The following is a 22,571-nucleotide window of genomic DNA, read 5'->3' as shown; positions in this document are numbered from 1 at the left end:
CAGATAACAGCATTGGATGCTGGCTGCCATGGAAGGAATGCAATTTGCAATGAACACGTGGTGCTGGTTTTACATAGAGGGGACCCACTGAACTTAGTGGGCAAGACAGACTTGAGCCCATTACTTTTAATGCGTTCAGAAGTTCTGTTGGTACAGAATGCTGCGTCGCTATCACACCATCTTGTCCTGGATGCCAGTTTGTTTCCAGGCACAGTTTAAGGTGCTGCTTCTGAATTCAGTGCAAAACACCACCCATCAAAGCCTTAAGAAATGGTGGACTTTGGGCTTCAGAATTTCAGTGGTGCCCTGCGCAATGCCAAAAATTGATGGCCTTCCACTGTTCGTCATTATTGTGGCGCCATCTCAGCTCGGCGTCCAGAGCAGGTGAACCAGTCAAGCTTCCCTAAATCCTCCTCTGCCTTAAGGACCAGCTCCCAGAATCCTGCCCATCCCTGGAATCATTTGGAGAGGCCATCTCTGTAGTAGCACTCAGACTTCGGAACTCCATGCCCCATGAGACTCATCCTGCCCTGTCTTTTTTGGCCTTTCACTGCCAAGTCAAGACAGTTTTTGTTTTATTAAGGCAAGCATTTGCCTTGCCTTCTCCTTGCTGGTTTCCTAGCTTATTGTTTTGTTCCGCTGTAGTTTACCTTCATGAATGTATTATTATGAAAGCTCTTTTAAAAGATTATTCTTTGATAAGTGCTCTGTTAAAAGTGGAAAGGTGATAAATCACTGAGCTGTCTGGACCTGTGATTAGGGTCAGTTCATCCCCCACTCAAAAGTTTTAGAGCAGTGTTCCCCAAACTTGGGTCTCCAGCTATTTTCAGACTGCAATTCCCATCATCCCTGACCACTGGTCTTGCTAGCTAGGAATGATGGGAGTTGTAGACCAAAAACAGCTGGAGACCCAAGTTTGGGAAACACTGGTTTCTAACAAGTGGCCAAAAGCTGCAGCAGCATTTTTTTCCCCATAAGGGAAGGGAAGGGAAAGGTACTGGTCCAATGGCTTTAGCAAGCTTCATTTTCCCATGGCTTGTGGTTGTTCTGCTCAGGAGAGGGGCAACTTCCCAGCAGCCTTTTACTCTGTGGCCAGTCCTAAAACTCTGTCCATTATCATAATAATTATAATATTTTCTTCTCTCTTCTAGAGGACTGCTCCCCCCTACTGCCATTCGCTGGACCACTTATATGGCAGCAATGCGCTGTTTAACCCTACAGAACCTCGCAGAGCTACAACGGTCCAAATACTTTGTGATTTATGTGTTTTTGGCAGGGTGAGGAAGGATGACTAGGAAGCCCAAATGCCACTCTATGGTGCCAGCTAAAATGACATAAGGATAGCTCTGCTGGATCAGACCAAAGGCCCATCTAGTCGAGGATTCTGTTCTCACAGTAGCCAACCAGATGCTTATGAGAAGCCCAAAAGGACTACATGAGACTCAGCAACTGTTTATTGCCTTCTTTCTTTCTCTCTCTGTCTCTGAAGTGTTTGGGGTTACTCTCTCTGCTTTCTCCCTCCGCTGTTAGCCAACGCTTCCAGTTCTTCTCTGCACAAATTCCATTCAGAAAAACCAGGGAGCTGCAGAGGGCACAACTGTTGCAGAATCCACAACAAGTGAGAACAATGCCCAGCTGTCAACTCAGATAAGCTTGCCCCTGAAAGGCGACGACAGGAAGGCCCTGCAAATGAACGCTGCCATGTCAAAACGCCACTGCCCCATCGTTAGGGTTTGATGATCACTACAACAGACTAGAGGGAAGAAAGGGCCTCGTGGGCAAAGGCGCTGCTTGAAGACAGCACGGAGCGGCCAAAGATCTCATTATCATTCTGTTTCATCAAGAGATAACAAGCCAGGAAAACACATCCCTTGTTACTTTGCATCATCCTCTAGAAACCAGTCTGGTAGCAACTTCCACACATCAAGTTGCCTGCCAGAGAATTCCTCGCCTCCCAGGGAGGGAACCCCTCTGGACTACAAAGGATGCTGGGACATGTTCTAGGACACAAACACTCACTCCGTCCATGTGGGACATTGTTGAGAGTCACCTCACATGTAGTGATAATGTGCAGAAAGACACACACAATATTCCCCAGTTTGTCTACTGTAGCAGGAAGGAACTGTGGTGGGCATGTTTATCTTGGAATCCTCCAGAGGAAGAAAGCGATAAGCCTTAGGGAGGGCCCCAGGAGGATGAAAGAGGTAAAAAAAGGACCCCAATTAAGGGTCTGAGACTGGAGCAGGGGGTAGCAGTCTAGAGCATGGGTAGGCAAACTAAGGCCCGGGGGCTGGATCCGGCCCAACCACCTTCTAAATCCGGCCCACGGACAGTCCAGGAATCAGTGTTTTTTTACATGAGTAGAATGTGTCTTTTTATTTAAAATGCATCTCTGAGTTATTTGTGGGGCCTGTTTGGTGTTTTTACATGAGTAGAATGTGTGCTTTTATTTAAAATGCATCTATGGGTTATTTGTGGGGCACAGGAATTCATTCATATTTTTTTTCAAAATATAGTCTGACACCCCCCACCCCAAGGTCTGAAGGACAGTGGACCGGCCCCCTGCTGAAAGCATTTGCTGAACCCTGGTCTAGAGGACGGAGAGCTAACCAAGCAGGTTAATGGAGGATTGTTCCACCCTTGTGATACAAGACACCTGTAGCCAGTTGTCTCCTACTGCAGAGTCACCTCAGGTGCCTCCTGTCACTGAGGAGCCTCCCCCTTCTGTAGAGGCCACTAAGAGTAAATTGGATGCTGAGCTGGCTCCAACACCACCTCCATCTCCAAGGACATGGAGGCACCAGCAATGGTGTGAAGAAACCTTGCAGGCCCAACTCATTCAAAGGAGTGCCTGTTTACTTGCCCAGTCCTATGACCCTAGCCACTTGCTGCGCCAAGAGCTGTGCCCACCCTGGTCTTCAAAAGAAAAGTGCAAGGGACATATCACTTGTTGGATCAATGTCTTAGCTTACTCTTAGCCTATAACTCTTATACACCTGCTGAAATCTTGTAACCTGTGACTTGCCTATGTAACTTAAAGTCTGTGCATTAAAGTCTTTGGCAGAAATAAAGCTGGGAGTTACGAGTTCTTCGTCCAGCCATGAGAGCCAGGACACAAGGAAGCCAATCTAGTATGAAAATGTATATTATTACAAAAGACTAGGGATGGAAGGATCTGTCTACAGTGGAACCTCGGGTTATGAACTTAATTTGTTCCGGAGGTCCGTTCTTAAGCCGAAACCGTTCTTAACCTGAGGCGTGCTTTCGCTAATGGGGCCTCCCTCTGCCGCCGTGTCACCACTGCGCGATTTCCTTTCTCATCCTGGGGCAAAGTTCTCAACCTGAGGTACTACTTCCGGATTAGTGGAGTTTGTAACCCAAGGTACCACTGTACTGTGGTTCTCTCCCTTTTTCATTTTTCCAATCTCCACATTTCTGCAGAAATCTGATAATTGTTTTCCCCATCCCACACAAAAAAATCCTCATGAACACTTATCAGCACCCCCCCTTTAAAAACCATATTTGTGTAGTTTGGTATCAAGTTCACCTTTTTGCAAGCAATTTCCCCTAGTGCATTTGGTGTGTTATATTCACCAATGTATTAATTTTTACATACACTTTCCTCCTAATATATGCGTTTTTGTTAACACTGGTTGGTGAACTGCATTGCAAAATTTGGGCAAGTGGAAATTTCAAATGATGGCTGTGTTTTGTTTCTCACATTGTTATGGACAGCGCAAATTTGGTAAGATTTCCCCTTTAATAAATGGGAACTGAATTGAATGTGTTTCCCTATCCCCAACAAAACACCCACTGCTAGGATTTCAGGGAACCCCAGAACACAGTTCGAAAGCTACAGCCTGGTTCAGCCATGCTTATCTGCAATACACAAAAACAAAAGGCAGCCCAAGAGATTAGAATAGCCATAAAAAGCCTCCTTGCAGCACAGGAAGTGCTGAATTAGACTGTCCCACAACTGCCCCTGCAATGACCCTTCCCAACCAAGCAGAAACCCAATTCTGGGCAAGAGACACTCTGCCCATCTATCAGCTCCCTAAGGAGCAACAACGCTGATCACCAGCAGGGCTACAAACACTGCCCGAGGCAAAAGCATTCCATCAGAAGTTCTGGCACTTGCTGGCTAAGGCTGGCAAAAGTGTGGGAGTTGAATAAATTAAGGCTGGGAGGCTAGACAGAGTGGGAAGTGCAAGTCTGAGAACTCAGCAGAGAGAGGAGTTAGCTGATAGATGCAGAAAGGATACAGTGAAAGTGGTTTGTCATAGAGTATGCAAGAAGAAGGTGGCTGTAGGGGGATCTAAAAGGGTATACATACACAGACACACAAATGCGCATTTGGAATATTTAAGAGGAAATCGCTGCTAACTGGGAACTCTAAGATTACGAAACAACACATTCCCCCCTCCCCACTCTGCCAGCAACCCCTGGCCAGCTTCCACTCTTCAAATAATCACAATTTTGAAACAACTCAAACATCTAACTGGCTGTTAGTTGCAGCGACTCGGCTACCTTCTTTAAACCAGGCAAATGGCCATGAATTTATTTCTAAGAACTAAAGAAAAAGGAAGAGCTCGCCCTTTGCCTGGAATCTGACTTGGAAGACCTCTCCAATTACCTGCTTGATGCAGGCACACACAGGAGCATACAAACCACCTCATATTGAGTCAGACCATTGGTTCCATCTTGCTCTTAGGATCATAGGTCTGAGTCCCACGTTGGGCAAAAGAGTCCAGCATTGCAGGGGGCTGGACTAGACAGCCCTCGTGGTCCCTCCCAGCTTGATATGATACGATTTATTGTCATTGTCCCACACAGAACAACGAAATAGAAAAAATCTACACCAGACATTCAAAAACCAACAAGCCTGCTATCCCAGCTATCCCAGCCTGGTTAACCCCCTAAAAACTCTGATACCCCATAATTAAATACAATATACTCCCACAGAGACTACCTGACACTGCATTTAAAACCAAAATCGTATTTGTATAGAAGCTCTTCTATGAAAACTCAAGGCTACAAAAGTCAAAATTCAAAAAATAGTGGGTCATGCCACCTTTCCTGCCATGACACCCACTCCAAAGTGGGTTTTGCAAGTTTAATGCATGGGGTTTCCATACTCATTCAAAGCTAGAGTTAAGGTGGATCAACAGGATGCAATAGCCTCAGACAGCAGATCCCAGAGGAGACAAATTCCCTGCTTCCATAGAATCTTTGTTTGCCTAGCACTGACTGGCAATGGTTCTCCACTGCTTCAGACAGGAGATGCTTGGACTGAACCTGAGACTTTCATAGAATCATAGTGGGAAGGGGCCTCAAGGGTCATCTAATCTAACCCCCTGCCATGCAGGAATCTCAGCTAAAGCATCCATGACATGGCAAAGCAAATGAATCACCACTGAGCTATAACCCTTACATCTCTGTGCCATTAAAGAGAGAGAGCAGGAACAGGTTTTAAAAGTGTCTAAGTACAGCACTGCATTCGCTGTATTATAGGAACATAGTAAGCTGCCTTATACTGGATCAGATCATAGGTCCATCTTGCTCTATATTGAATACTTGGACTGGCCGCAACTCTCCAGGGTTTCGGGCAGCAGGCTCTCCCAGCCCTACCTGGAGATAACAGGGACTGAACTCTTAGGACTTTCTGCATGCAAGGCAGATGTTCTACCACTGAGCAACGTCCCTTCCCATTATCACAGTCAGCACTGCAACAATATCCTTGTGGAATACAGATCTCTGATGCAAACACAGGAGTTTCTGGTAAAGCACAATTTTCCCCACTCTCTGGAAAGTCAGGAAAAGTTCCATATGCACTTTTATTGCATTGGTGGTGTTGACCCCAAAACTATAGCAAACAGCAAAACCATTCCAACACACACAAGTTATTCCGGGCCAAGATGTGAGAGTTGGCATGTACACAGTGATGAACTTTTCTTGCTTACATTTAAGTAAAAGCAAACTGTACATTTAATCAAAACAAATTGTCTCCTTTTAATCTTGTTTCTGCGAATTACAACTGTAAAACCAGCTTTTTTTACATAATTATGGTAATTGCACTTGATTATGGGATGAAATTTGGCTCTCACATCATTATGACATAGAGTAATGATATTCTGGAGGGTTTGAGAACCACTTTTTATAGACAACATTACATAAGATAAAAACAACTTATACGATTCTCTGGACAAGCAAACTAAACCAAGTGCCCACCCAGAGTTAAACAAATGTTTATCTTATAAAGGAGGTGGTGATTGCTCCTACGACTCCTAAACCTTGTCCTTTGAACACACACACACACACACACACACACAAAACACCAAAGTGTATATTTCCCATGTGAAATTGTTTTTTTTTTTCCCTATGGTTTATCACTTCCCTTTCTCTGTTACTCCTTTGCCTATGCAAATTTGGCTTGAAATTTCTGTAACATGCTTCATTCCAACTTTTGTAATTTTATTGTGCTTGTTGTAATGTAGGAGAGGTGGAATAAACAGACTCCTGTTAGTTAGTTAGTTAGTTAGTTAGTTAGTTAGTTAGTTAAACATTACAGAAAATTCATTTTAACATATTGGCCCAGTATACACTTAAGGCTTAACCACAGAATTATGATTGGCAGTACAATAGTACCTTGGGTTAAGTACTTAATTCGTTCCGGAGGTCCGTACTTAACCTGAAACTGTTCTTAACCTGAAGCACCACTTTAGCTAATGGGGCCTCCAGCTGCCGCCGCGCCGCCAGAGCACAATTTCTGTTCTCATCCTGAAGCAAAGTTCTTAACCCGAGGTACTATTTCCGGATTAGCGGAGTCTGTAACCTGAAGCGTATGTAACCCGAGGTACCACTGTAACTGTAGTTTGTTGCCTTTATTCTGTTAAGATCGCAAACATGCAATGAAAACCATAGTTTAGCATGTCAAGCAAAGGTTGTGCTCACAGAGGATGAATATAAGGAGGCCCAGAGAGAAGGTAGAGGGACAGGGAAATTGCCTTAGCCATGGTTTGCTTTGTTCAGACGTAACACTTAATGCAAACCCTGATTTGCAAACCCATTTACATAAAGGGGAGGAATTTAGACAGGTACATTCTGTGCAAAACACCCAAGGTTCAATTCCTGCCAACTCCATTCTAAAGGCTGGGAAACTGGTGAGACACTGGAGAGCTGTTGCCTTAAGCGAGTGTGAGGAAAGCTTCCCATCCAAAGCAAAACATTAAGATACATCAGAGAATCCATAATGAAGAGAGAGACCATCAATATGCATTGGAATGTGAAGGGAAAGTCAGTCAGAAGTGAACCTCCATCAAACATTTAAAAAAACGCATGCTGGAAAGAAATTGCATGTGTTTATAGCCACTTCGGGAGAATTCTGTACACAAGAAGCTGGCGAAACGCAAGCTGATTTAAGCAGAGCCGGGTGTAAAGTTACACCAAATGCAAACCCTGTTCAGGAGCGAGGTTACTGCCAGCTGAGCTGCCCCAAATCTGTCAGAGAGGAAATAAGCCTTTGAAATAGTGTTTGACTTACCATACCCCTTTTTGCCAGGTCTCATGACTGAGCTGAACAGGGTTAGGATCCAGCTTAAGTTTCCCCTGCCTCCGCCACACCTCAGTTAGCATCAGTTAGCATCAGCTGAGCCCTGGCTGAAGCAGGAAATGCAAGTTACACCAGATTAACTTCAGCTGAGCCAGGATCATCACCTCAACCCACCTGAGCTTGAAATGTCCCAACTCAGCTGAAGATCTACTACACGCTTTGGTTGCCATACATTCAGAATTTCCAGGACATAACTGTCCGGAAATCGCTGCAACTTCTGGGAAAATCTGGACGTATGGCAACCCCTTTGGCAGTGTTGTTTTTGACACCCCTACTGCACTCTAAATTGCTCATCCCTGTGAATCTTGCAATACGTTTAACCCCTCACCTCACTGTTATTTGTTGAATTTATTGTGATATTGTTGAGCTATCATTCTGAAATGGAACCATTAAACATGTCTGATTAGACATGTTGCTAGATTTTGGCGATTTTATGTATTTCAGCACCTGAAAGTATATAAGTAAATAAAATAATAGCAAGATGTTATGTACTACATTACATTATTTGAAACAGTGTTCCCTAATCTTACACTTTTGTGCAAGAGGCCCAGGGGAAGGGCTTTTTTCCTGCTATGAAAGTGAGCCGGAAAACATTTCAGATAAAATAAATAAAATATAAAGTTCAAATCGTGGACACCGATCTGCCTGTAACAGTATGACGAGGCATTTCTGGTGGGCATTAATATTGTTCTACAAGTCATTAGCAAGGTCACTTTTGGAACCCTTTGCAATGACACAAGAAATGCAGAAAATACAAGCTGTTGAGAGAATTTCTAGCCTGTCCTATTGAAATACACACAGGTGTTGGGCAGGCCAGAACAACAGGATTCCAACAGCCTTGTTCATTTCAATGGATCTCAAAGTAGACTGCTTCTGTTAGCAGTGTTGATTCAGCTTTCTCCAGTTACACAGTGCAAGTGAATGGTGAGCCTGAGCCAATAATATAATGGTCCTTCTATTTGACAGTCAGAAGCAAATGGCCATCCCATAACCATTGCTGCCTTCCTTCTCCCTTGTCCTCACTCACTCCCTCTCTGTTCCTCCTGTGCCCTTAATCCCTCCTTATTTACCTTTTTGCTCCATTAATAACAAACAGGCCCAAGAAGTAACACTCAAGCCCTTGACTAAGAATATATTTATTTCAGCATCCTGCCTTAATTCAGCAGGAGGAGAGAGGGGAAAAAACAAGAAGCAGAACAGCTTTGCAGATGGACTGGGGATTCTGCAGCTGTGAGGCCTGGATAAAAGTCAGGAATTCAAAATGACATGCAGCAACGCCAAACACTTTACTGACCTCAGTTTCGATCACACTGAGAATGGCCAAATACGGTAACTGATCTTATTCAACACAGGGGGACCTCTGCAAAATATTACAGAAGCTTCCCAACATTGCTGGAACAGGAAGATTTTGTACAATCTGACAGAGGGGTGCCATTCTCACTTTAAGTGGGAAACAAACAGCACAATTCCTAGGGGCGAGTTCCTTTGTTACTCCATGCGCCAATACAACAATCAGTTCCATGTTTGACACTATGCCACTGTGAGAAGGAAATGCTGGACTAGATGTGTCTTTCATCTGATCTGACAGGGCTTTTCTGAGCAGCTTTTGATGACTAAATCTTGGACCATCCTAGGCTTACCATGCCATCTTCCAATAAGTGAAGAATTTCCTCATCAAGAGATTAAATAGAAGGTACCTCATTTTCACAGACAGAGGCTGGATCTAGACACATCAAAAAAGCGCTTCCAGAAAACCTCATAAGTGGGAAATCACGTTGGCAAAAGGCAGGACTCCACAGAGCCATCTGGTGTCACACGCATATAAAATGATTTTTCTTTACTAACGTAGCTGAATCCAGAGATCCTTATGATCTTTGCAAAACATCTCCCTATATGAAGCTGCCCCAGATGATAAGGTCCTTAAATGAGCACTTTCTCTTGGTTGCATCAACATCAGAAGCACAGTTGGTGGCGACACAAGGAAGAGCCTTTTTGGTGGCCATATTGTGGGATTCCCTCCCAAGAGAGGTTAGATCGGCTCCCTCTTTTCTACCCTTCTGCAGTCAAACTAAAACCATCCTGTTCAGACAGGCCTTTGGAAATCAAGGTGCAGACAATGCTGATCACTGACAACGCTACCAGGGCAAACGGTTTTAACTGGTGGTTCTAAACACGTTTTGATGTATTTTAACTATTAGTTTTAACTAGTTTATGTTTATTAGTTTGTATTTTAGAATTACGCTTTTAAACCATAAAATCCCAGCTTGGGAGAAAGGTGGGAAACAAATACCAGTACATTAAATAAATAATAACAAAAACAATAAAGTGAGGGGTATAATCCTCTGCTTCCTAGCTGCACCCACAAAGATGCTCAAGAGAGATGTATGCAACACAAACAAGCAGCAAGTCACAATTTGTACTAAGTGAACACGAGGGTTAAAAGAAACATGTTGCTGAACGGCCTGCTGCCAAGGACAGAACAAAAAGATCCTGATTCATAAATAGTGGTTTCGAATGTTACTCAATGACAGCAATCGTAAAATCGAGGCAGGCTAGAAAGGCAGTATTGCAAAAATCAAAACTGTATTGTATTGCACTAAGCCTCCTTGGGGAAAATAGGACATAGCCATCCTTCTTGGTCTGCCAGTGCAAGAGCCCTTGCGCTGAGGGATGTCAGAGTTTAAAGGTTGAACAGCAAAGGAATCCAATGCCACCTGAACTAGGGAAAGCTTGTTGTGAAACATCTGTAAATGTACTTGTTTCCCCTTGTGCAACAGCATTCTGCCCGCACAACAAGTACCACTACCTGACTTTACCTCAAGAGCGTTGGATGAAGGTACGTTTTTGGTTGAAATTGTTTTTAGGTGTTTTTGATTTGTATGTTTGGCTCTGTTTTAGAATGCTTTTGCTTTGTTTTCGTTTTTAAATTGTAGACCGTTTGCCACCTGAGCTCCTTTGGGAAGGAAAGGCAGGATATACATTCAATAAATAAATAAAATTTAACTTGGCACTACATGAGATGCAACCCAATGGTCCCAGGACATGGGCTTGAAGGAACATGATGCAATTACCCTGCAAAAGCTAAGTACCGGTATGTCTGGGTGTGGTCAGGACCGGAATGTGAGACAGTATGGAACCTTGCCCCTGAAGTATCATGAGGAATTTATCTAAAACAAGGAAAGGAAGTTTGAGCCTCCAGAAATGGAACAATGGAGAGAGCCTTCTCGGTGGCTGCTCCCAGACTTTGGAACTCCCTTCCTGAAAAAGCTAGACTGGTTCACTCTTTCCTGTCCTTGCGCCAGCTGCTGAAGACTGTTCTATTTCAATAGGCATTTGGGTACTGGCTGTTTTTAAGTAGTGCAGTGCTGTTTTTACTATCTTTAATAGATTTGTTTTTGTATTGTTTTAATGATTGTTTATATCATTATAGTTAAATATAATTTTACAGTTAAAAAGTAGTTAAACTATGACTTTTTATATGTTTTTAGCCTTCTGTATTTTACCTGTGTTGTTTTAATTTGTGTAAGCCACTTTAAGTCCCAATCTGGATATAAATCAATATAATAAAAATAAATACTTGACCTTGACCCCCAGGATCTCTGATCCTATATACAATTGCCTCAGTAAGACCCAGTCTACTACAAAATGCACATAATATAAAAAACCCAGTTATCCAAACATTCTAGTTATCCAAACACAGTATGCACCCCTAGCAAATATGTGACTATTTGATTATCCATAAGGCAATTTCAAGGAGTCGACGTTTATTGCTTTTCTTTTTTCTGCTGGATTTTTTGAGCTGATGTTCTCTTGAATTCTTGTTTTCCTTCTGCCTGCTGGAAGCACATGTCATAAAAGGCAAGCTGCTTCCTGATAAGCTGCCCACTGACAACACGCAGAAGTCACGTTAGAAAGTGCACCTTCCTGGCATTCATCTGACTTCACATGTTGCTCCCAGTTTCAAAGGCATCTTGCCATCTAACTCTGCCTGGGTACATAGCATGGCACTGTCAGCAATGAAAACAGCCAGCCAGGTGTGCCAGCCAGAAGCTGAACGAAAAGAGCATTTGAGGTTTTTCCCGCCTAAACCAATATTTACCAGTATGGTAAGTCTGATTTTCTCAAGCAGGCTTTTAGTGGTAAATATTGGTTGGAAATGAAAAAAACCCATAAGCCTTAATTATAAACTGGGATATTAGAGTTACCACTGAGATATTTGAGAGACTAGCCCTTAACAAATCAAGTGGGATTTGAACCACAGAAGGGAGAGGAGCTTGCATTTCAAATTGCATTTCTGGAGAGAAAAGCGGGATAACTATGAATTTTAGAAGCGTAATATGGACGATATTTTCTTAATTTGCATTTTTGATTAGCCTTAATTGCAAATCATAGGAAAGGTAAGAAACTATGAAGGGAATTGAAGAACAGCCTGTCACCACTGGATGAGACTCGCCTCTGACTTCAGAAATTTCACAACACACTCCAAGTCTTTTTGGCAGACGTGGGGATAGTAAATTTGTGTAATTACTTACTCACTTACACACATCCAGGCTTAGAGTTGGAGGCAGCTGAGGAAGACTTAAAAGCCCCTTCCTCCACAACCAGACTGGAAATGTTAACACAACCTGGCACAAGAGGGACAGGTTTGTCTGTTCCTCCTCCTCCAGTCTGCTCATATAAGACAATTCTTTTAGTCCGAATGAAATAACATGACCTACAAGACTTTCAACAGGCTAGTAAGAAATCCTCAAAGCAAGTAACATCTGCGGGCTCATTCACAAGCCAGGATTAGAGTGCTGAACCAGAAAGATACACATTCAAATTCACAGCCATGAAGCGCACTGGGTGATCCTCACAGGGTCGTTGTGAGGATAAAATGGAGGAGGGGAATGATGTACTTACTATGCCTTGAGCTCCATGGTGTAAAAATGGAATAGAAATAAAAACAGAGTCAGGAGTTCTCATTTTACTGCATCACATTTCATGATATTAGCCCACTTATTCCAAATATCCTGCAAGATAATTCAATAGCAACTTCTTGAGTTAAACTAAACATGAGGTCTTGTTTCAGTAGGCAACACATGGAAGGAAATATTAAAACAAAAAATAAATTTGGAATCTAGCCCATTTGATGCAAGAATCTTCCTTATCTAACCATGACTATGCACATCACTGATGAAGAACCTGTGGCCCTTCAAATCTTATTGGGACTACAGCTCCCATCAGCCCCTGCCAGCATGGCCAATAGTCATGGTAATGATGGGAGATGTAGTCCAGCGACAACCTGCCTCACGTGGACAAGAGGTTCAAACAACATTACCTCTACAGATTCTACAGTACACTTCTATGAAATACAGTGGTACCTCTGGTTGCGAACGGGATCCGTTCCGGAGGCCCATTCGCAACATGAAAAGAGTGCAACCCGCAGTGGCGCGTCTGTGCATGCGCGGGTTGCGATTCCCCGCTTCTGCGCATGACGTCATTTTGCGCTTCTGCACATGCGCGAACGGTGAAACCCAGAAGTACCCCTTTCCGGGACGTAACCTGAAAGAACGTAACATGAAGCGGACGTAACATGAGGTATGACTGTACTGCAATCCAGTCAGCACTGCACATCATCAGGAAGCAACAAACCTGCTATTCTTGCCACAGTTATATTAGGATAATCAATCATGTGAACAAGCTGAGATCTCCACAACGGTTCCAGGGTGATGTTGTTATACTCACATCTCTCCTACCCACCTTCCTTTCACACAAAGGTGTCAACCCCCTGGGGCCCTGGGCACCCACAGAATTCCACATGAAGGGCTGGGCGAGCACCCACAAATTTTTGTGCAAGGGCCATGCATGCTGCATGACACCCATGGCCCGGGCACCCACAGCTGCAGGGCCAAGCTGGCACTCCTGCATACAAAGCTAAACCCTGTATCAGGATGGTTTTTTAGCCTATACCATCTAGAAGACCCTGCTTCAAAGCAGGGCTTTAAATGCTGGCTCATGAGATCGCAACATTCAAATGAACACCAGTTCAGTAATTCCGCACTTCACATAGAAAGGTGGTTTAAAAAACCTGACCAGATTTGACACAGTTTTTTAAAAAAGCACAATCATGAGATTTAAACTCTTTTATTCTTCTGAAATGTTTCAAGAAGCTCTTTCTGTTCATATGCTTGAGAGTCAAGTCAGAAAACTTTCTAAAAACAGATGGAGTCTACTCTCCCCCCCCCCATCCACCCGCTGCTCTTTCTATCCAAACTACAGTTACATGAAAACAAAAGTCTACCCGCATCTGCTAATGATTTATACTGTAATTCTTAGGTCTCGGAATATATTTGTACTTTGGAGAAGAATGGACTGGGGCAGTGGGGAGGAGTTGTATGCATTTTCTTGCAAAATCTGAGGAGGATACAAAGTCAAAACATTTTTTTAAAGACCCACTGATTTCAGTGGGGAGGGGGGATTAAGCGCACTTTCAAAACTGTCCTCCCCACCGCCCTTTGAAAAGTGTAGGGCCTTAGATATGATGGGTTTGGCCAAACTGTACCCTGTGCTTTCTCATCTTGTTTTAACTTTGATTTATGCAACACATCCTCACTGTATCTGTAACTGCTAATATTGTTCATTCGTGATATTTCTCGCCGGTTTCAATATTGGATTATGGCAACGAGGTCTATGTGAGATTTCCCTTGTACTTGGTCGAGAAAGTGGTGTTTGAGCAGAATTCAGCAGCAGCACAGTTGTTGACAGGAGTCAGGCACACCAAATCCCTGTTTACAGCAGGTGCCAATTTGTTAGCAGGTCAAATTCAAAGTGTTAGAATTAGTATATAAAGCCCTTAACAGCTTGGGACCAGTTTACCTAAAGGATCACCGCACCCCATATTTGACCACTCAACCATTTTGGTTGGCAGAACTGGCATTTCTAAAAGCACCACATAATGTTCTCTCTACACTCATAAGGACCCAATATTTAGTGTAGCCAACTTCTACATTCTGGATCTCTCCACACACACACACACACACACACACACACACACACCCAATGGTCAATAGGCAGGTGTATTCTCTGCATTCTTTCCAGCACCCAATAAAAACTTTTCCATTTGAGCAACCCTACTCAAGCCATAGGGATGCGGGTGATGCTGTGGTCTAAACCACAGAGCCTAGGGCTTGCTGATCAGAAGGTCGGCAGTTTGAATCCCCGCGACAGAGTGAGCTCCCGTTGCTCGGTCCCTGCTCCTGCCCACCTAGCAGTTCGAAAGCACGTCAAAGTGCAAGTAGATAAATAGGTACCGCTCCGGCGGGAAGGTAAATGGCGTTTCCAGTCACTGCTCTGGTTCGCCCGAAGCGGCTTAGTCATGCTGGCCACATGACCCGGAAGCTGTCTGCAGACAAACACCGGCTCCCTCGGCCTATAGAGTGAGATGAGCACCGCAACCCCAGAGTCGTCCGTGACTGGAGCTAATTGTCAGGGGTACCTTTACCTTTTACTCAAGAAATACAAAGGTTGATGTGGATTTTAATCTGTAATTTTGCCTTACAATGTGTACCTTTACTGGTTGATTTTATTCGTTTTGCTTTTCCATGAACTTTTTTTTTTTTTAACGTTGATTAAACAGTTGCTTCTACTTTAAAAGACAGCTGAAGTAGAATAAAGCAATCCCAAAATATTATTAAATATAACTGGGCAGTCAGTTTCAACTAAAATCATTACAAATTACCTCCAGCTTTGTTCAGTCAGATAAGATAATCTCTAGTAAGTATTTAGGGCTTCTGTTAAGATTGTGGAAATTTTAATGATATCATCTAATACTGTTAAGTAGCTCCCGCCAAGGAGGTTACTAAGTTGAAATGTATTTCAAAGTTAGTACAGTATTCCAAGCCCAGTTAAAAAGTAGTAATGGCTATCTTAGCTTCATTAATTTAAACAGGTTTACTCAGAGTAGGATTAGCACTGAATACAGCTCAATGTCTAATCCAGAAAACACAGTCAGTTAACAATGGCTACGTTCTGCCTCACTGTCAGAGACATTATGCCCCTGAATACCTGTTGCTATAAACTGCAGGTGGGCAGTTGTGCTAGGAGGCTTCCCACAGACGGGTATCTGGTCAGGCACTAAGAGAAGAGGACTAGATGTGCCATTGGTTCATTTTATGTTCTCAATTCTAACCTGCCAATGAACATGCCCAAACACAGGCTCATCTTCTCTGGGAGGACTAACAACAGACTAGCCTTAAAAGGGGACAGGAGGTTACAATAGACCTGGGAGTCAAGCCTGTTGCTTGTCCTCAACATTATCTCTAGTGTCCACCTATACCATGAAATCAAGAGGCACAGAGTGCGTCCTGACACTGCTTCCATGAGGCCACTCAATCCCAGGATCTCCAGAGACAAGCAACCAGCAACGGCATAGCTTAGATAGCTCAGCTGGCTAGAGCGTGGTGCTGATAACACCAAGGTTGCAGGTTCGATCCCTGTTAGAGACAGTTTCATATTCCTGCACTGCAGGGCTTAGGACTAGATGATTCCAAGGGTCGCTTCCAATTCTATGGTCCTGTCTAAGGTGGCTAGGCCAAGTATATGGAACCTGCAACACTGCAGCCCACATCAGCCCTGGGTAGTCTGTCAAATGGTCAGGGATGAGGCAAGTTGTAGTCAGGCAACATCTGCTGAGTCAGAGGGTTCACCAGCCCTATCATATATGTGTGTGTGTGTGTGTGTGTGTGTGTGTGTGTATTAAATTTTCTGTTTTACAATTTAGAACGTTCATTTAACCAACCTTAAAATATCAATGACTTCCCTTCTTCTCCTTCCATGGTTCCTTTTGCATAACAAAAATCCCTGCATATTTTATATAAACCAAGCCATTCAGTATTCCATTATTACATCCATCAAAACTTATTTACACTGCTGAATTTATCTTAATGCTGCCAACATTTTCAAGTGTACACTATTTCCCCCCATATATTCAACAAATATTTTCCAGTCTTCTTTAAACATATGTTCTTCTTGTTCTCTTATTCTATATGTTAGATCCACAAGCTGCACATATTCCATCAGTTTAAGTTGCCATTTGTCTTTAGTTGGGACCTCTCTCATTTTTCATTTTTGGGCTAACAAAACACAGGCCGCAGTAGTAGCATGCCATAAATAACCTTTTCTGACACCTAGGAATTTCCATCTGAATTATCCCCAACAAAAAGGACTGGGGTTTTTTGGGGGGTAAAGTGCTTCACCATTCCTATCTTAAGCCTTTCTTCACCAGGACCACGTGCCAATAAGACTTGCTCCTGGAAGCCAAGAGAGCATCTCAGGCTAAGAAGATGTTGCTTCTTCGATGAATGGAGTCAGAGAGAGATATGGCTGCCTCCCCTGTGCTGTTTTGTTACCTGCCCAGGTGGGTGAGGTCACGCCCACCTCTGGTCACATGCAGAGAAAGTCTGTCCCAACCCAGGAGGAAACAGGAAGTTCCAACTGGCTGGTCCAGATATCCCCTTTTTATGTCCACTCTAGGAATGTTATATTTGACTGCTCTGTGTTCCACATCCCACAATATGGAGCCCAGCCTCCCAGGTCTCTACGTTCAACACTCCAACAACTATGTCATACTGGTTCTATTTCCTTGCTTAATCAATGCAAGTATTCTTAAATTGATCTAAAAGAAACCCACAAAATAATACAGGACATACAGAAAGGGACAGAAAAGGAGCAAAAAGAAGAGACAGGGAAACCTAAAATTACGTTGTAATTGAACCTATTACCTATAATCCTGTCAGGCTCCATTAAAATTAGTATGCGAAAGGCAGATTTAAATTAATTCAGGCATCCCTGCAAAGCTTACTTCAACCAAGGACCATAGGATATTTAGCAATTGCCTCTTTGCAAAGTAAACAACTAAAGAATATAACCTTCCTGGCTTTGTTTCCTCTTGGTAATGCTTAAAGGAGGCTTAAACCATTTTTCACATTCACTTAAGGTGGCTTCCTCTTGCCAGAGTTTTGACAACTTTGGAGTCAAAAGGAATGGCACTGGGAAGGCAGCCCAGGGACTCATGTGAAACATCACATCATGGACATACCAAATATTAGCCTGTGCAGCCATGTAACACTGCAAAATAGTTTGGTAAGGCAAAACCAAAAGGAGCACAAAACACTGGAAGAATGCAATTCCTGCAGTCATCATAGGCTTATATACAGCGGACGCTCGGGTTGCGAACGTGATCCATGTGGGATGCACGTTCGCAACCCGCAGTGGCGCGTCTGCACACACACCGGTTGCGATTCGGCGCTTCTGCGCATGCGCAAAGCGCGATTTAGAGCTTCTGCACATGCGCGGCTGCTGAAACCCGGAAGTAACCCATTCCAGTACTTCCGGGTTTCGGTGGGTCCGTAACCTAAAAAAACACAACCTGAAGCGTCTGTAACCCGAGGTATGACTGTACTATGAAAAGGAGTAAAATGAAGCAGGAGTGGGGGAACATGTGGCCCTTCAGATGTTGGACTTCCACCAGCTCCGCCCTTCACAGTCAATGCACAGGGATGATGAGAATTGCAATCCAGGGTCACAGGAGCCTGCATAACTCAGTTGGTTAGAGCATGATGCTGATAACGCCAAGGTTGCATGTTTGATCCCTCTATGGGACAGCTGCATATTCCTGCATTGCAGGGGGTTGGACTAGATCAGCCATGGCCAAACTTGGCCCTCCAGCTGTTTTGGGACTACAATTCCCATCATCCCTGACCACTGGTCCTGTTAGCTACGGATGATGGGAGTTGTAGTCCCAAAACAGCTGGAGGGCCAAGTTTGGCCATCACTGGACTAGATGATCCGTGGGGTCCCTTGCAACTCTACAGTTCTATGATTTCTACAGTTCCCCAGTCCTGTGCTAAACTGATCCCCAAACCATTTTTATAGGAGATCAGCAAAGGTGTTATCCAGAAGATAGCAAGCAACCTTCAGAAGGCAACGCTAATTGATTTCCATGCACTCTAACTTTGTATATGCTCGCACCACATTGCAGCCTCCCCAGCAACAGAAAAAAAATAATTCACAATTCTGATCAAACTGGAAAGTCTTATGAGGTCACAAGGCTAGTCAAGACTGTATTATTTAGAAATTTTACATGAAACACACATTGAACATTCTCTCTCACACACACATACACACATTCCTCCCCTCTTCAAAAAGCCATCTCTGCTTTGAGTTAGCTTGTCAAATTTGCAAAACAAACAAACAAACAATTAGCACCCACTGACGCTCTGCAAGATCATACTTCCCTGTTCTGGCATTGCAAATAAAGCAAGTCAACCCCTTCCTCTCTTGCCTCCAAACACAGAACAATGAGGATGCATCCACCAACTGACACCAATCTAGATGTTCCACATGCAAGCCACTTACAGCATGCGTCCATTCATACATAAGTCACTCGGAGTTTAATGGGGCCTTATCCCAGTCCAGGCGAGTTTGCATAGGATTGCAACTGTACAGTTTAAGCAAGATAAACAAGAGGGCAAATTAACAGAATGAGATGCCAAAGCTGCTGGCAGAACAGTTAACTGTAGCTGACTCTAGCAAGTGAGCCCAGGCACATTCTGAAGGAGAAAGAAGGGATAAAAGAACACCCACCAAGGTGGGGCACTGACACTCACCTGACCTCTGGGTTGGTTGCATCACTACAGCTTACCAGGAGGTAGAGGGGGAAGGAAGAGAGTGAGGTTGGCAGGTGCAAAAATACTGTGGAGCCACTCCTGGCACTCTTGCCAGTAGGTTTCCACAGCACCGAACTGCCCACTCCCTTGCCTGCTACCTCCCAGTATGCAGCAGGTCAGATGAGCAGCATCTGCAACTGACCACCCACCCTAGGATCAGTAGCTACCCCAATTTGGAGGAAGATTAATTCCCAATGCAAGGGCACAATCCACCTGGATGGAGGAAGGTTTGCACGAGGTCACTCATATGCAGCTGAGGTGCATATTAAAATGACTGCGGAACTGACAAGCTTAGAACTACTCAAAGGATACAACGTATCCCACACAACCAATACATCTGCACTTTGTGTCAAGCTGCCCTGCTCCTGTCCCATCTAGAAGCAGCGTTCGCACGTAATGCCAAGCTAAACCGTGGTTTAGAACGAAAGCATTGGCTTCCAGGGTGGCGACTACAGCCACTTTGCTCTTCCCCAGCTCTTTTAGCTCAGTGCAGTTTGGCAGCTAAGCCAAAGCTGTAGTCCTTGTAGTTTTTGGCTTGTGGTTTAGGAGAGAGAGATTAACCACGATTCCAGGTTGAGGCAACATGCAAAGCTAAACTTGGCTAAGGTGCCATGCTGTGCTGAGATAAAAGGGCCAGGGAGGAGCAAAGTGGTCATGAGCCAGTATTCTCTCGCCATAGTTTGGTCACTGAGTAGTTTGTTGGTAGGTGTGGAGGGAGTTACATAGGCAAAACCATCTGTCTGAGCTATCATGTCCCCAATTAAGCCAACAGAGCAATTTATAATATCACTGCACCAGTGCATTTAGCATTCACACTTATATACCCTGCTCCCCCCTCAAATATATTTGCTGGCAAAGTAGGTATCTGAATTAGGATGTATGTCCATAGGCAAGAGTGGAAGAATGAGTACATGTTGTGGGGAGCTAAACTCCTGCTTTAAACCAAGAGTTCTCTACGGATTTCAAAAGCAAGGGAAGCAACACACCAGGTGGCCCAGATACCAGTCAACCTCTCCCCACACTATCCACACAAAAGGTACACCAGGATCTGTTTTCTCCAGCAATCCCCCAACCTTCACAGTCCTTGTGAATAAAGCCCATTCCCTAATCAACACAGGAAACTCCATTATACCAGGTCAGACTATGTAGCCCAATATTTTTTGGCAATGGTCGCCTCTCATGTTGCCAGCTACCTGATCCTTTTGAACTGGACGTTCCAGGGGTTGAGCATGGTTCCCTTCTGCCTGCAAAGCACATCCCTGAGCTACAGTTCCTTAATTACCAGAACGTAGGGACAACTCTACAACACAACAGTGGGACAGAGAAAGCAAGAACCTGTACCTGCGCCCAGGGAACTTTAATAATTTCTTGCTAGGTTGTATTTCCAGGGTTCAGCTCAGGAAAACCAACAGAAACCTGTTGCATCCAATGGGTTCATTCTAACAAGGAAGTCCAACTTCCACCAGTTCCAGTTTGCATGGCCAGTGGTCAAGAATGATGGGAGCTGTAGTACAGCAGTGACCCCTGCTCTAGCCCAAGTCAGCTCATGTCAGAAAAAAATAGAAGATGAAGAAGAAGAGGAGGAGGAGGAGTGCTGCCAAGCTTACTTTTGCATTGCATGGGAATCTGACCATCTAGTGCAGAAGAACTCTGCCAAAGGTCTTTCCCACCATGGCTAACATCCTTTGTGGTAAAGCTGCCTGGAATCAAACCCTTCTGGATGCAAAGCATGTGTTCTAATGCAAGGCAAGGAGTGAACCCGGAGCAGTCTAGCATCCTAGCTGAGGAGCCGCATGCAGAAGAAAGCCCCAGATTCAAACGCAGTTTTAAGAAGATCGGTGAGCTGATGGTGGGGAAAGACCTCTGGAGAGTAGCTGCCAGCCAGAGCAGACGGTACCGGGCTAGGTTGGCAAACATTCTGACCTGGGTATCAGGCAACTTCTTCCCCCGTCCCCTTCCCCTCCCTCCCCGCGCACCGGCCGGGCACCCGTCCCGCGCGTCATTCCAGGCAATTACCCTTTGAGCGCATCGTGCCCCGCGGCGCCTCCCGCCTGCCCTCTCCTCTTGGACCGGCTGGCTCGGCTGTTGGTTTCCTTCGCGGCGGCGGCGGCGGCGGCGACCACGTCCGTTTCCAAACTGCCTTCGGCAGCCCCTCCGCCCGGAGGGGAAGAGCAGGCGACCAGCAGCACAATAAATCCCAGCGTGAACCTCAGCAGCAGCAGCCCGGCCGGCCGCATCTTGCCGGTGGTGGCGACGACGACGGCGGCTCCTCTCCTCGTCCTCCAAGCTTTCCACCCACCCTCCTTGCACTCGGATCGCGCCCGCGCCGCTGCAAGGGGGCTCGCCTGCTGCCTGCCTGCCTCCTCCGCTCCCGGGGCAGCTCGGCTTCAGCAGAGACTCTCCACTGGCTAGCTTAGGAAAGAGGGAGAGAGAAAAAGGAACCGTTATTAGATGGGGGAAAGAGGCGACAGCATCGCCCCGGCGCCACCGGCAACAGGCTCGCTCCCACAACCGCCGCCTCCACCGCCACCCTTTCCTGGCTGTCCCTCTCTGGCCATGCATGCCGCCTCCCCCGGGGGAGCGCCGAGCCGGGCGCCCTGCTCCTCAGTTGAGCTCGCCTCGCCGGAGCATCCGAGCAGCTGCCCCCGCGCCAAAAGTTCTCCTCAGGCAGCCAGCGTCTTCCAGGAGGCGCCTGTCACTTGAGGGACACCTCTGGGGAATGTGCTTCAAAGCTCCCCTCTTCCCACCCCCGTTTTATTTCAAAGAGAAAGCCTCGGAGGTTTGAAGGACCTGCGCCCACGGGAGAGTCTCCTGCTGAGGCTGCTGCTGCCGGCCGAGGTGGTGCGAGGAGGGCTGCTCTGCCAGCCGTGGCCGCTGCATCCAGCACTGCTTGTGCTGCCTGCCGTCTCCTTCTTCCTTCCTTGCTCTCCTCCGTCTGCCTTCTCCTCCTTCGCCTCCTTCTCCTCCTCCTCCTCCTTTTCCCCTCCCCTCTTTTTTTCTCTCCTCTATTCCCTTCTCTCCCCCCCCCCCACCTCTTCAAGTATCGTCTGCGCGGCGTCTTTACAGCCCCCCTCCCTCTTTCCTTTCTCGCGAGAGGGAAGTGGGGGGAAATTTAGCCAAAACAAAACCCGGCTGGAAAAAACACACAGGGAGAGAGAGAGAGAGAGAGAGAGAGAGAGAGAGAGAGAGAGACGCGAGTTCCCTCTTCGCGCGCACGACGCGTCTCCTCGCGTTCCTCTCGCCTCACAACTTTT

At 45.3% G+C, this 22,571-nt stretch overlaps 1 protein-coding gene across 2 annotated transcripts in view; it reads right to left on the bottom strand.

Annotated features, from left to right (window-relative positions):
• FBN1 (fibrillin 1) overlaps positions 1-22,282 on the bottom strand; it is a 224,960-nt gene extending 202,678 nt beyond the window's left edge. The window contains exons 1-2 of one of the 2 annotated variants that reach the window (XM_080980204.1): positions 22,108-22,282; positions 21,334-21,725 (exon numbers count right to left, since the gene is read on the bottom strand). In XM_080980204.1, the coding sequence (XP_080836330.1) occupies positions 21,334-21,554 (221 nt within the window). In that variant the 5' untranslated portion in view covers positions 21,555-21,725; positions 22,108-22,282. The remainder of the gene's footprint in view (positions 1-21,333; positions 21,726-22,107) is intronic. The other variant, XM_080980203.1, reaches the window with a different exon arrangement.
• Between the last annotated feature and the right edge of the window lie 289 nt (positions 22,283-22,571).

Source organism: Podarcis pityusensis (genome assembly GCF_964106645.2).
Source record: "Podarcis pityusensis genome assembly, chromosome: 14".
NCBI classification, from domain to species: domain Eukaryota; kingdom Metazoa; phylum Chordata; class Lepidosauria; order Squamata; family Lacertidae; genus Podarcis; species Podarcis pityusensis.
This window is presented reverse-complemented; position numbering and strand designations above follow the sequence as displayed.